This window comes from Mytilus edulis, chromosome 13 (genome assembly GCF_963676685.1).
Source record: "Mytilus edulis chromosome 13, xbMytEdul2.2, whole genome shotgun sequence".
Classification (NCBI taxonomy): domain Eukaryota; kingdom Metazoa; phylum Mollusca; class Bivalvia; order Mytilida; family Mytilidae; genus Mytilus; species Mytilus edulis.
The window spans coordinates 43,157,960-43,173,668 of record NC_092356.1 but is presented as its reverse complement, the minus strand read 5'-3'; the positions used below and the strand labels follow the sequence as shown (position 1 = coordinate 43,173,668).

At 30.3% G+C, this 15,709-nt stretch overlaps 1 protein-coding gene across 2 annotated transcripts in view; it reads right to left on the bottom strand.

Annotated features, from left to right (window-relative positions):
- Positions 1 to 434: 434 nt before the first annotated feature.
- The window catches only part of LOC139502179 (uncharacterized), a 36,947-nt gene continuing 21,672 nt past the window's right edge, over positions 435 to 15,709 (bottom strand). The window contains exons 2-5 of one of the 2 annotated variants that reach the window (XM_071291562.1): positions 12,630 to 12,662; positions 6,632 to 6,667; positions 3,065 to 3,259; positions 435 to 1,099 (exon numbers count right to left, since the gene is read on the bottom strand). In XM_071291562.1, the coding sequence (XP_071147663.1) occupies positions 1,067 to 1,099; positions 3,065 to 3,259; positions 6,632 to 6,667; positions 12,630 to 12,662 (297 nt within the window). In that variant the 3' untranslated portion in view covers positions 435 to 1,066. The remainder of the gene's footprint in view (positions 1,100 to 3,064; positions 3,260 to 6,631; positions 6,668 to 12,629; positions 12,663 to 15,709) is intronic. The other variant, XM_071291563.1, reaches the window with a different exon arrangement.

The window sequence follows — 15,709 nt, the reverse complement described above, 5'->3', positions numbered from 1 at the left end:
AACAAGAATGTGTCCATAGTACACGAATTTTCCATCCGCACTTTCATTTTCTATGTTCAATGGACCGTAAAGGGGGGGGATCTCATCAGATCATATCATAAGGTACATTTGCAATACGTTTCAAGTTGATTGGACTTCAACTTCATCAAAAAATTAACTCGACCAAAAACTTTAATCTGCAGCGGGACAGACGGACGAACAGACGAACAGACGAACGAACGGACGAACGGTCGCACAGATCAGAAAACATAATGCCAATAAATGGGGCATAGTAAATGGGGCATAAAAACAGATAGACTATTAGATTATGCAAACCGGGGACGACGGGAGTTAAACAAAGTACGTGTGTGTTTATCGAAAGTAGATCCTTACATATATTGTACTAGCTAATAGGAAAATTGGGTCATCACTGATATAGAATAAAATAAAACTCATCAAATAAAGATAAATTTATTTAATTGCAACCATAAAAGTTGATCACTTATTCAAAATATGAAATAGCTAAAACTTTGAACTATTGTTCAAGATTAAACAGTTTATAATTGCCCTAAAGTGGCGCATATCAGACAAACGTATTTAAAATCATCCCTTGGACAGTTTGTCAAAAGGAAAAATAGAAAAAAAAATAGTATTACATTGATAATTAAAACAAACTATGTTAATATGTGCAAAAATCTAAGTAGATAAAAAAAGATAGCTGGAATCGTGACGTTAGAATATATATAAATTTTTAACATATCCTCCTTAATTAATGACTAAACTATGATGAGTAAGTTAAATGTATTCGCAAAATGAATTTCATACCAAAGATAGAATGATGGAGATAGTTCAATACATAGTTTGTGTGTAAATGATGCATATCAAAACAATGCACCATCTAAACAAAACGTATACACACATATACATAATAATGACCGCAGGTACTGTAGTCCTTACACCAGACCTTGTAAATTAGAAAACTAGTAGAAAAGGGATCACATGTTTGTTAACACGACTTTTGTATGTTCTGCAGCCATATGCATAGACGATGAGGTGCGATGATTTCTGAGGTTGTATTTACACGTCTCTATGCTTCAAGCTTCCCCTGTGACTCATCATACTGCAATATTGAAAATAAAATATTAGAAATATTCGGTGTTACGTCATGAAAAGTAAAGCATCGGTTTATCAAACGAATGCATTCTATGAATACCGTTGTACAATATGTCTAAAATAACTGCACCGAGGGCCTTTTAGTCAGTTAAGGTCGTTAAACACCCCATAAGAAAGCATAATATAGATAACGATAATTTACACAAGATTTCAGAATATAGTTTGATCGCCTAATGTTAAGCAAAAATTCAGAACTAAGACCAGTACATGTTTTAACGTAATACGACAAGTGTCACACGTGTGTCTGTACCTAATTAGTCACTCCTAGATCATGAGATCACACCAGTATTTTTGTAAGTGTGGTGTTACTCTAGCCTCAGTTATTCTATGTAAAGCGTTGAATATTGTTATTTGTATTTTCCGCGCATTTAGTCTCTGCCTTGCTGGCATTGTCAGTTGTTTATTCGACTGTGTGAATTTTGATTGTTCATTTGGTATTTCCGTCGATATGTTGATAGAAGTCAATTGCAAAATAAAGCGAACTTATTTTTTAGTATATTATTTGGCAATATTATTACTGGTGCATTACATTGTATGAGTGCGAAAGGCGTAAACCTGGCATTTATAGATAATAATATATGTTTTTTTTTAAGAAATCTGTGTCTGTTACTTCCCATGATACAACTAACCAAATACAAAGTATTGCTTAATGACCACATTTTGTCAATATTCAACAGTACCGTTGATCCGTGTTTGTCCCATTTGGTTTGGAAAAGTGTGCACGGATTGCTTTTTTAAAGCAATAAACTTAAGTGTCAGTTTAATTAAGGAACCACATTTTTCAAACAATATTTAAATCTCATAATTGAAAACTGGATGTATGCTGTTATCATAAACTGCTGCATTTGTCAATATTAATACCATGAAAAGTCAATTAACATCACGATCATGGGACTTAAAAGTGCGACACGGATCATACAGACTGAACATGAAACAGTAAAGCAGGCATTTTAATTCAATAAAACAAACAGATATGCCGGTAATTAAACATGCGTATCAATTGAAAAAGAAATTCTTAAAATTCCATACAATTTTTATGTTAAAAACTAGATGTATTCGAATGACAAATCGTCATTTTCTGAAGATTGTCCATAGAAAATTACAAAGTAAGTTACAAATAAAGCAATAAATGAGTTGTGACAGTTTATTAAAAGCCATTTGTCTCTTGGCTGACAAAATATATGTAGAACCACTTATGCGACACAATTTCGTTATCTTTTTTTATGTGTTTATTCATTGCGAAAAAAACCTGCATAGTTATTGAATCGAGATCAATTCGACAACCCTTGATATGAAAAATCATTCGAAACACCAAAATCAGGTCAATATCCGTAAGGCGCCTTAAAGGAATAAACATATCTAAAAATAGATATTAAAACATCTTTCGTCAATGCTGTTTTTTTTTTCATAAATAACTGAGCTGAACAACGTGTACCTTTTATGAGAAGAAGAATGTACAACAACGATATAAAAACTTTGGTGTTATTAAAAGTTAGTAAAAATTTTAATTCTATAGAAACTAACTTCGAAAATATTAAAAAAAAATGTACCTTCTGTACCCGAATCACAGGAAGTCGAAGTAACACAGACAAAGCCTCCACAAAATTAAAACCAATGTTTCATAGGGTTACTTCATTTTCATAAGGCAGTTAACAAAGCAATTTTGATATTATATTTGAAAATAATATTTCTTTCGGCGACTGGTTTAACTTCTATGAATTGTATTTTGTATTTTGTATTATTATCAATAGTTCATTGTTTCACCTATGGATAAATGTATATGTCATAAAAGACACATTTATACTAAGGCCTATATATCAATTTATGCACACAAAAGACATATCAGATGAAAGTCCAGATATATTAAACTTTGATTAATTTACATAGAGAATAAGAAATGGAGAGTATTTACCTCTGATCTTACGCAGACAAAAAATATATTTTTACTGTTATGTGGTCTTTTAATTTTTTCTTCATATCCATCGCAACATTGTGGTGCATTACATACAGTGTTAAAAATATCATCATCGTTCATGTAAGCTATAAGACCATCACAACACATTTCGGCATCCCCTCGTTTTCCTGATCTTGGCCAATGGAAAAAATTCTGCAAAATATTATAACAAAAATTACATATTACTGTTCTCAAAGATGCAAAGTTAACGTTGAGTGTGTTACATTTTGATGTTGTGTTTCTTTTGTGTTGTAGTTTTCCTCTTATATTTGATGCGTTCTCTCAGTTTTAGTTTGTAACCCGGATTTGTTTTTTCTCTCAATCGATTTATGAATTTCGAACAGCAGTATACTTTATTTCGCACCATCATGACAAACCTCTTAATTTACAGCAAATAATTGCAAACGTGATTTTTGATCCTCTTTGTTAGTTTTACATATACACGTATAGTTATCAATGAGACAACTCTCCACTAGAAAAAAGTAATCACAAAAATACCGGAACTCCAAGGAAAATTCAAAACGGAAAGTCCCTAATCATATGGCATAATCAAAAGCTCAAACACATCAAACGAATGGATAACAACTGTTATTTTCCTGGCTTGGTACAGGCACTTTCTTACGTAGAAAACGGGAAATTGAACCTGGTTTTGTAGCTAGCTATACCTCTCATTTGTATGACAGTTGCATACAATTCAAAACGAAAGTAATTGACTTAGAAATTTATAACTATCTTTCACCGTGCTGCTTCAACAAGGAGCAAAACCGATAATTGTATTTGTTTTCTTTCTTCTTTGCCAAAATTCGTCTAACTTGTTTTTATCTAATTGTTGTATTTATTTCATGTATATTTCAGTGTATTTTTTCACACGCATTCAGCCTTTAATGTTTTCTTTACTTCTTCGATATCGTTTTAGATTGCTTTATAATTTGTCGGATATGCCCATTAGGAAAAGCTCCGTCAATAATTATACACATTAAAGAGTTTGTTACAGTTATGAACACAGAAAACTTTATTACGATCGTTATGTTTTATCCTAAGGAGCGTTCTGTGATTAAGCTCCATTATAAGATTATTACTTTGCCGGTACCATAAACCGATTAAATATAATGTGCGCAGTATTCCACACCTATATGTAAATTATGTCATACAAAAATGAAAAAAAAGATACTATACAATAAGAGATAGAATTCAGCAAAATAATTGCAATTTCGCAGTAGTTCCATTGATTTGATTTATAATCCGTATGTAATTGAAAAACGTAAATATAAGTAAATGTTAAGTTCAAATTAGGATTCAATAAAAAAAAAAAAAAAACTCTATAGTAAGATAAGATAAAATAAACAGTTTTACACTGGCATAGCAATTCAGAAATGTTGCATATACCTCTGTTTAGATTGTCACTTCAGAGAAAGAGGCACAACATTGTATACAACAGCGATAATCCCAGGGAAGATGCAGCAGATATAGGATTTTCTTATGCATTGGTTAGTTTTGTAGAAGTGAAAGCAGTTTACCGCAGTAAAAGGATCAAAATAGTATAGAATATATGGATGGAATTATTTTTTATTAACTGTAATACGATTGGTTATATTTTTACTCGTTTAATCTAATAAAGAAATCACGGCTGTTAATCAATCGAAAGCAAACATTGATGATGATGATGATGGTGATAATTAAAAGTTGGTTAAAAGTACCACAGAACCATGAGACACAACAGATTTGATAGACTTTGAAAAATAGATACAATAAGAATATGACGCTGTAATAGCGCAGTTTGCATAAACCTACCTGCTCTGAACGCGTGCTATGCTGATCCTGGTGACAAATTATGGAATTTAAAAATCAAAACATGTTCAAAAATTTAAAACAACTCTCGTTCCCTTCATTTAACAAGTATTACATACTCTTTAAATAATATTTCAAGCAATATGACTACAAAAAGGGTTTACATAAAATTATGTTATTTGAAGTATTTTAAAAAGACATTCAAGAAGACTTCATGAACGAAAGATTTTACAATCGTTTTATCAAGTTTAAAATGTACTTTTTCGCAAAAAAGGCCTTTAGAAAAAATAAAGGTTTGATAATAGATCACACTCTTCCATTCTACGAATGTTTAACAACCGATTCTTGAAAGTAACTTTATCTTATCCATGACTAAGAAGAGCAATGTTAAGTTGAAAGTGTTTCGTTTATCAAACTATCATATCCCTTACTCCATAACAGCATATCAAGGCTTTTACGTATCTTTGGTTTGTATTACAATTCAGCTTGAAAAATTCTAAATTACAACAAAAATCTCTGCGTGTATAGTATGGGGGAATCATATTTGAAATTGTATAAACCAGATAAGTTTTTAGTTGTTATAAGATGATTTAATCATTCCGAAAGTATTGATGATATTAAAAATATTCATATCTACTGGTGCATATTGTATGATGTGATATTCTGATGACATCAATTTAAAGCTGCTTGCTTCCATAAATATGCATATTATCAAAGTCAATTGATCAAATGAATTTAATGCAGTGTGTTGATTCCACTTTCTCTTTATGATAATGCTGAACGTCTTTTTTTAATGAAATTAAATAAGATTGTTATCCTTCAATGATTATAAAATAAACATAAACTAATCTAAACTATTGGCCAATCTGGAAGACACCGCACATATCTTATGCTTGACCAGTACTTATACTGTAGTACAGTTTGTATCAAAATGTCTAATCATCTGATACCTAGTGATTCAACAATAGCATATGTTTTCGATTTTTGGAAATTCTTCAAATGCTAAATTAAGTGAAATTTACTTCAAAAATTTAAACTCTTGACAATATGTCTATAATTTTTTTATAATTTGCATTAAATCTATCAGTATTTGATATCTTATATTTAATGCGTTTCCCGCGGGTTTAGTTTGTGACCCGGATTTGTTTGTTTTTTTCTATCGATTTATGAGTTTTGAACAATTGTATACTACTGTTGCCTTTATATAACTTGTTTGTCTTTATAATCACAACATGCTCAATAGTGAGTCTCAAGAATTGTATATAACATTTGCTTATTTAGTATTATCGAGTAAGATTGTGGGATGTGATGATTGTCTGAAAATAACCACTTCCCCAGTGCTGTTTTTATTTCCAGAAGGTATGATTAACACGATTAAATATATATTCTACTCCCTGATGATGCTACTAATATTGACATAATTTTCTCTCATCTTTATTACTTTGCACATTGCGTATGGTACTTATATTTACATAATATAGATATAGAAAGATGTGGTATGAGTGGCAATGAGACAACTCTCCTTTCAAGTCACAATTGATAAAAGTCAATCATTACAGGTCAAGGTACAGTCTTCAAAACGGACCCTAGGTTCACACCTGTAGCAAGCTGTAAAAGGCTCCAAAAATTACTAGTGTAAAACCATTCAAACGGGAATAATGGCCAGTTATCTAGACTACTTGGCATAAGGTATATGGTTATACATTTAACTTGATAAACGAAACAAATTAAACTTACCATTGCTCGTCCTAGTCTTGGATAAGCTAAGAAATTCTGAAAGACAGAGAAAAACAAGCATTATAAACTTGGCAAAAGATGTTAGAAACGAAGAAAACTTTTTTAATCTTTACAAATACATTCTTATGATCTATAATTATAAAATGAAAATATTCATACCATATGAAAAGCTAACTGCATTTAGATGTTGATATAGAATAAAAATTGTATTCAACTAAAATGATTTATTGATATCCAAATTCAATGTAATACTCCGGTTAACAAAGACTTTCCATAAACAGATATCCTGATAAATTATTGAAACTAAGTTAATAATGGTATTGTTCCCTAGAATATTATCAGATGCTCATATACAAAATGGTTAAGTGTTATATTTTAAAGATAATAGGATTCAAACGTTAATAAATTATATTTTTCTCGAAATTTCAATAAAACACCTAATAATATAAATATATTAAGTAATAACTAGGTTGTTCTTTTAAGATTTAGGACACATATGATTAACTAATCACACCAAATATAAATTCAGCCTGTCAATATGAGTTGTAAACATTGAGGCTCTGTCATCTTAATATTGAAATATGGCTGCTGAAATACAACTAATATCACCATAAATCCTCCAGGAGAAGACAATATTGTTATTATACGGTTCAATAACACATCTCGTAGATGATATGAGTATTTCAATCTGACTGTTGAACCTGCAGGGGGTAATACTGGAATTTTTGCCAGGATTAAATTTACAGGTAACTGAAAATGACAGTCTTGGGAATAAATATCTTTGATCAAGGATTATTTTTAATTAAGCATTCTTTGTCTAATGTAAAATATTGCTATAACATATAAATAATGAATGAAGAAAATCACTAGGTATAAAGTGATATAGACTGATTGTGGTGATATAAATTTAATTTTACTCGGATAGCTAACACAAACATGTAATATAAAACGTTTATGATACATCAGCTCCTATAATAACAAAATAAATAAATGAAAACATTAAGTGTTTTATAACTTTTGGGAAATAATTGTTTACTTAATGTCTGATATGTATTTATAAAAATTTAATACGCAAAAACATGCCCGGGATTAAAACAGCTTTAAAAAAGCATGATAAGGGAATATTGTACTTCAATTTTCATCATCATGCACTTACATTAAATACAATTTGCTGAGTATGAAACAATATTGTAAAAACTTTCTTTTATTTGTATTTCTTAGTCCGGTCACAAGTTTTTTGCACATAAAATAACATTGTTTCATATACTCAGACGAATCAACGAGGAAAATATATAAAATTGCTCACGAAGAAGGTATATTCAGGTAACTTGTATAAAATTGTTAAACCTTATAATGGTACCGTTGTAAAAAGCGTAATTCGAAAGTACGAAATGAATGATGCATGCGTCATAGAGAGTTTAACTCACATACCATCAAGATAAAAGTTAAGAATGACAAAATATAACTTAATTTTTAGTCACAAAAGATAAAAATGTTTAATGAAAAGGTAGGTACATGTATGTATAAAACTAGAAAGCAGTCGAAAAGCCACTGAAACCCCGAAAAGATCTCATCGCAGAATAATTGTGATAAAAGTTAAAGAAGTATATGATAAGATATTACCACAAGAGCAAAAGATAATTTCTTAAAAAAAAAGCAATTTACTTGAGCCTGATAAAGAAATATTGTCTAAAAAGTTGTATAGAACGAAATATAGAATATTTTTATTATCAAACATGAGAAGCGCATTGGACGTAGTAATTCTTTCAAGTCTAATTTTCATATTCCTGTTGATATGCATTTCATAATCTTTCTTTGTTCGAAAATATTATCAGTTTTATTCAACGCCATTAAAACGCAATTGGAACAAGCTTGAATGTCTATAGATCGTTGCTTTTTTGAAGAAATTTGACATAAAATGAAGATGCTGCTTTTCATTGGAATTTTGAGCGAACAAGGAAAAATAACAAAAAGAAATATCAACAGAATGAATTCATTTAAATTAAATTAAATTATAGGTTTTTATGACATGAAAAACGACTGGCATAGTAAGATGAAATATATAAAGAAAGATAGAAGAGTAAGGTCCTTTAAAGAGTCCACAAAGTTGGGTTTACGCCACCAATGATTTAGTTTAGAAGAATACAATAACATTCTCCTAGCATTTATTCACAATCATATCGTGCGAGATGAAGTTGAGCATAAGATTTATACGCAATATGTAGAAATACAATAAATATGCAAGAACTATGGAGAACCATGGCATCATAGATGATGGTGTGCTTGACAAACCTCTGCTAACTGTTTATTGTCACCTAATTTTTCTTTTAAAAGTTTAAGGAATACTTCTATGTATTCCTTTTTCAGTCTAGGATCTAATGATAAGAGCTCTTTAATGTGGTCAGCGTCTGGAACAGTCTGTAAACATTTTTTTGAAATAAAACATATGAAAACAAAATAAATATTGATAATTATAAAAACTGCAAGCCTGCATAAAAATTCAAATAAGGAAAAAAAATCGCGAACGCAAATGATAAGATACTTAACATGTAAACTAATTGTATATATTAAATTATTCATTTACATTATTAACTTAGTAAGTCATCTTCAACAAGAACAGGATGGGACAGACCAGTAAATAGACATATGAAATGGCCAATTATATTCTGTAATGTGCTGTTGTTTATGTGTTATTTTGTTTAAATTACTGAATCAGCACGCACGTATTGAATTATGGTTTCAATGGACTAAGCCAGCAAGAATGCAGATTAGATTTATAGCAATGCAGCGCAGATAGTGAAAATAAGATGAAAAATTATTCGCAGACACAGGACTCTCAGAACTTAACCATTTTGAAGTTATACATGCGGAAAAACGATTACGACATTTAATTTACCGCATAAATCTTTTTCTTATTTATTTGCCATAACCAATACGAAGGGTGAAACATTTGAAACAGGATCAAGGATCATGATAATACTACTGATTCTGACAGTGTTTAGGTTCTTCAGTCTTTTGTTTTTATGTAAGCTTAATGTTTTGTGAACTCGTTTTTTTTTAATTCTCTGTTTGTTATTAAGATTGTTCACTGTTACTTTGACATCTGCTGTTTTCCCCTACACATTTATTTTTTATAAGTATACATTAAATATATATATATATATATATATCTGTATATCACAGCTAATCACGATGTTGATCTTCAATGGCCATTTTGATCTGAACAACTCTGAAGACTTAATTAAGTACTGTTCAGAAATGTAGATGACTATCCAGTAGTTACACATCAACAAAATACGGAATTGTCTGAAATGCTACTGAACAATACTGAATTAAAGGTCAAGAAAATTGTATTCCAAGGTTAAACCAATGTTCAGTACTATGATTATGTGACCGTGTTCGATCCATTCGTTGTTGATGGGTGCAATGCTTATGAGCGCATTATCGCTTTAGAGAAATGACATGAAAATACAACATTAAAGAATCAAAGTGAGATTATAAAAGAACATGTAGAACAGAAAAACTGCTCGGAATATTAGAAATATTATTATGATATTGTTCGTTAAAAAAACAAAAGAAATAAATATGTATATCTTTACTTAATATACCAGATACAATTTGTATCGACGTATTAATTATTTATGATCAGAGTATTATGCCAACTCCTTTAAATGTCTGCTTGTCTTGTAGTTGTTATTGCACCTAAATAAGTTGCAACCTACTCAGTTTTGCAGTGTGAATATATTCCACAAATCTTTATTAGTTTAACAAAATGAGATATATTTCTGTATATTTGAATGAACAACATAGATCCAGCAGAAGAGCGATATACAGACGTTATTTTAATGAAAACAATATATCGGAATTTAACAGGTTTAGTAATGCAGTAATTAAAATGAAATATGTGAAACAGTTTATGAATAATAGTAGGAAAGTTTACATTTGACTGTTGGCTTAGAGTAATTTGATAAGGTTTTAACCAATATTTTGCTTTATTGTTTTTCATTTTGCGAGTTTGTGTGTGTAATATTCCTTCCATACTGTATCGATATATATACGGACACATTTAAAAGTAATGATCCTTCACGTTTACTCCTTTTAAAGATTTAAATTGATAAATTATGATATTTGATTCAAAATCTCTTTTACAATTATATTATGTATTATATATTTCACATGGAGCTTTAAATGAAGCCAAGGAATTTCTACAAAAAATACTATAACTACGTAAACATAAAAACATTAGGTAGATTTGACAAATCAGTAAAGAAAAAGTTCAGTTCTATGTGAGTATAAGAATGTTGCTTGATAGAACGGTCTACAGTTTGCGCTAAGAAATGTGAAACAGGGATATTAGCATAGTAATAATTGCGCTAGGAATGCAGATGGGTCTAGATTGACAGAAATATGATTTTTGAGAATAAGGATTGTATTTTCGCTACGAATAAATGAAAATGCGCAGTGCAAAACCTACCTCTTTCGAGCGTCGCCCAAGTCTGGGTGAATATTGGCCCTAATAAAAGTCCATGATTACTATGAGCATTTATACATTAAAATATACCAACAGATAGCATAGTTAGATCCAAATGCAATTCTCATTGATCCTTTTGCGCCCTTGCTAGCATGTTCAGCGCAAGCTCCTGTCATTCCATGTCTTAAGATGCGCAATATGGAAATGCGGAACAGATGATAGATGTGGCGCATGGTTTGTGCAATAATGTTTGATTATGAATGTATTTTGTTTCGATTAATAGACTTTGTAGCTGAAACTAAAAAATCAATTATACAACATATATCTCGTTGCATGCTGGTTCTACTATATTGTTTAATTGTCACCGTTTTACCAAGTAATGCAAGATTTCAAAAACCTTTGCTCTACTGAGTTTCTGCTATCATCGAAACTTTAAATAAAAATACAATTCAGGGGTTTAATTTGCGTTGTAAAATGTTACCATACAAGAAACTTAGAAACTACGTAATTTTGATTTTATTGAACTAACATATTAATTTTCTTATAGACAGTTTACACTATGAAATTGTACAAGCAAACGTTATTCTATCTGCATTAACTCTGCTAATAAAAACCTAACTAATTTACGACACTTGATACCACAATTATATCATAATTAAATAATGCACTTCAGTTCTTACATCACAAATGTTTTAAACCTGTTATCGTTCAATTTGCTCAGTGTTACAATTACATAATAAAGTTAGATATTACCAGTTCATTAAATTGTCACCAATTTACTAGCTATAATAGGCGCATGATACTGATGAAAGCAGACAGTAATACAGTTATTTAGTAATAGTAGCTCTTTATCTGAAATAAATCCTCATATTCAAATGTTTTAATGACTGAAATTGCAATAATTTTCAAAATATATTGTAGCTTGTGTTTTTGTTTGATAATAAACAAGATTAAGATGGGTATATTGTGTCAGTTACAAAACTAATGTTAGTATTTTGTTGAAATCAGTAATGAATTATGTATCTATATGAAATTGTGTTTCATTAGAACTATTACAGTTCCATATTAAGAAAACAATGAAAGGTGGGTGAACCGCTTAAGCGTTAGGATTAATCACGGGTACTAAGTTTCGGATCTCAAAATTTCAATATTAAACATTGTACGGGACAGGCGGAAAGTTTGAAGAACAAAATTATATACTGGGAATCTCCTTCTATCGTAGGCGGGCATTGAAAACAGCTGCTTTTCATTCTCTTATGCAGTAAACCATTAACTTGATTAAATAAATTTGGACATAACAGCAGTCAGTTTTAAAATGTTTCATATGTATACACTAATGTCTACTCACTTCAGAAGCTATATGATGTAGTGGTAAGTTTCAAATGCGAAAACAAAGTGCTAAATAGTGTACTCAAATTTTCAAAAAATCTCAAGTACATGTACAAATGAACTTTGAATATTCAAATACATGAAAGTTTGCATAAAAAAATGTTAATTAATGATAAAAGTTTTTTTTATTATACTCACAGGTGCTCTTTTTTCTCTGTGTTGTACTACAGCCTGGAAAAAAAGACAAGAAAATTAATAAAACAAAAACAATACACCATTCTGCAATACCTTATCGTTTCTAACCACAAAATAACTAAAGTCTAATGATCATGCGTTCTGAATTTCTTGTCTTGACCCAAAACAAAAACAGGTTTACGAACGGACATGCACGGACGTACGAGCAGACATAAAACCCAAAATGACTCGAAAAACTTTCGGTTTGACAAAATACTATGTCCCCCGTATATATCAGCAATGATTTATCATCATCAAAGATTGAAACTAATCTAAAATTTGATATTTTATCTAAACGATAGCTTTCGACTAAATGGATAGATGTTTTGGTGTGTCCAAATTAGCTAACAGGGAACACGAAACTGTAAAAATATTTGTAAAACTATATAATACAAACAAATGAACAGATCTTATGTGTAATAAGGAATAAAAAAAAATTCAAATCTTCAAGTTGAGACTTTTTAACCAAGTGTGAATTTCCATTGTTATAAGACAAAAATCGGTATTTTGCACATCAAACATTAAGTATTTAATTTTGATGTTTCTGTTTTGGACAATATGTTATGTCTTATCGTATGTATTCCAAATAATTATAAACTTGCCCGTCTATAACATCGTTGTCATGAAAATCATTTTGACGAGCATTGTGATAATATTGTAAAAAAATTCGAGATTGCATGCAAGTTACGTAAGCACGTTACTTATTTTGAAATCCTATGGTGTTTATCGTAGATGATACATGTTCGATGTTCTGCCGTTTACATGTTTTGTCGACATTATGTTATTACATTGTGCGTTACTTTGTAATGAATGTTCTTGCTTGTGTTTATGCTAAATTTGTGTCACGCAGTGGTGTAATTTTAGCATTGATTTAATATTGTCATAAAGTGGGAGGTTTTGCTTACCATTAAACTACCCTTTTGTCTTGAAATGTCCTGTACCAAGTCAGGAATGTTGCAGTTGTTATTAAACGTGTTTATGTATGTTAGGCGTTTGTTTGTTTTATTTGCACTTCAGGGTTCATGTTGTTCATTTGTTTTCCTCTTACAGTTTGTGCGTTTCCTTCGTTTTTAGTTTGTAACCCGGATTTGTTTTTTCTTAATCAATTATGACTTTTGAACACCGGTATTTAACTGTTGTCTTTACTTCCGCATTTTGCATCATGAAGTTAAGAATAGATAAAGATCGCAGAATAATTATCAAAAGATAAAACACGAGTACAAAAATTTCCACGTGTCCAGCAAGAGAAGCAAGGACATTAACAACATTATAGTTATTTAACTAAAGAGCTAGGATGAATCGGAAAAAATAAATGTTAATTTTCATACATCATTAACTTGCTAAAGGATAGGCCAATTACTCTGATTACATCCAAAAGATTATAATCATTTACTGTTGGTATGTAATAACAGCCTGTCTACATAAACCATTACCAACAACTGATGCAATATAATCAAACACTTTTTTAAATGGATCCTTAAAATTTCCGGAAATCACATACTAATTATGCCTCTAATAGTTTCATCAATAATGAAATGATGTCTTTGTTGTTTTCTTAATGCAGCAACCATTTTACACACTCTATGATGTTAAAATGGCTTTCCACAAAGCAAAATTAAGTAATCTAGAATGTTTTGAGTAAATTGCTTTCATTGCTTCATGCTATCAATATCTTGATCTCACTGTCATTTTCAAGTGATGTCACAATCAATCGTATATTGTGTAGAAGAAAAATAAATAAATAACTTTTTGGATGAAAAACATTGATAGTAAAACACTTAACGCTATATCTAAAATGTTCATATATCGTCGCCTACTTTAGGTTTGATGCACGATGCTAAAATTTACTGAAATGATTTTATGTCGGGACAAATTAATAAACGCTCATGAAGTTACTGTTATCAGCTATTATTAAACGAAGCAACATTAGCATACATAGCTTTTAAAATTTCAAAAAATTCAATTCAGATAAAAGCCATTTAAAGCTCTGTTTGCGTATCTCTTAAGGGAATATTCATGTTATATGAAACAGACAGCCACCAACATCAATGTTATGAATATATGCACAATTTATTATCTTGCAACTTTTGCTGTAACGGTTATTGTATCAGCTTATTGACCAACATTTCAACAAGACCTCAAATTACATGTTGCAACACACATAGAAAACGACGAATACCAGTAAAATCAATTCAATGTTTAAGTGTGATCGGCATTTAACCAGCTTAATAAATTTAACACATATCTATATTTCCCAATCTCGTCATATACAAAAGAAAAAAGTTTGTTTCTATTCTACGAATATAACAGTTATAATGAATTCAACTTTTGTCAAAGTATTATGAAACTCCAACATCATGGTATATTGACCACGAGAAAGTCATTAAAATATGGCAGTTATGTATTGTTTCAAGATCGAAAAAATATATTCCCATTTTGATACGTACAATATATAAAATATAAAATAAGGGCCAAACGATTAGTGGAGGAATATTGAATTTGGAAAACTTAATCAATAGATTTTTAGTAATTTTCATTCAACAGCCAACGTTTTATGCATGTAAAAATCTGCAAAGGTTCGAGTTTGTATTAAACAAATAGAGATTGTGATCAAATTTGAACAACTACAGACGAATGGAATCCATGCATACTTATTTTGAAAGACTACACAATTTTTGTAGAGTCAGTAGTTCTACTTAGGATAATTGAACTACACTTTTCGACATATATGCATATCATTTAGTGTTTCTAACAGGCAAGAACCTCGTTGTATCCAAATATGTCCCTTGTGACAAAATCGTCTATTAAAAACCAAAATGCCCAACAGAAGTTGCTGGATAATGATTTTTAACGGTTAAGAAACTAAGGTTGCAACCATGTACAGTAAACTTGAGTCGTAGGTTGTTGTTTTTTTCTCTTTTCTAGATAAATCTATTTTCGTCATACAGATCTTCAGGAAATTAAACATCTTTGGTTTTCTCATTTTTTTGAGGGGTATAAACCGTACATCTTGCGAAGGGCTTTGGGCGCATCAATGTTATCAA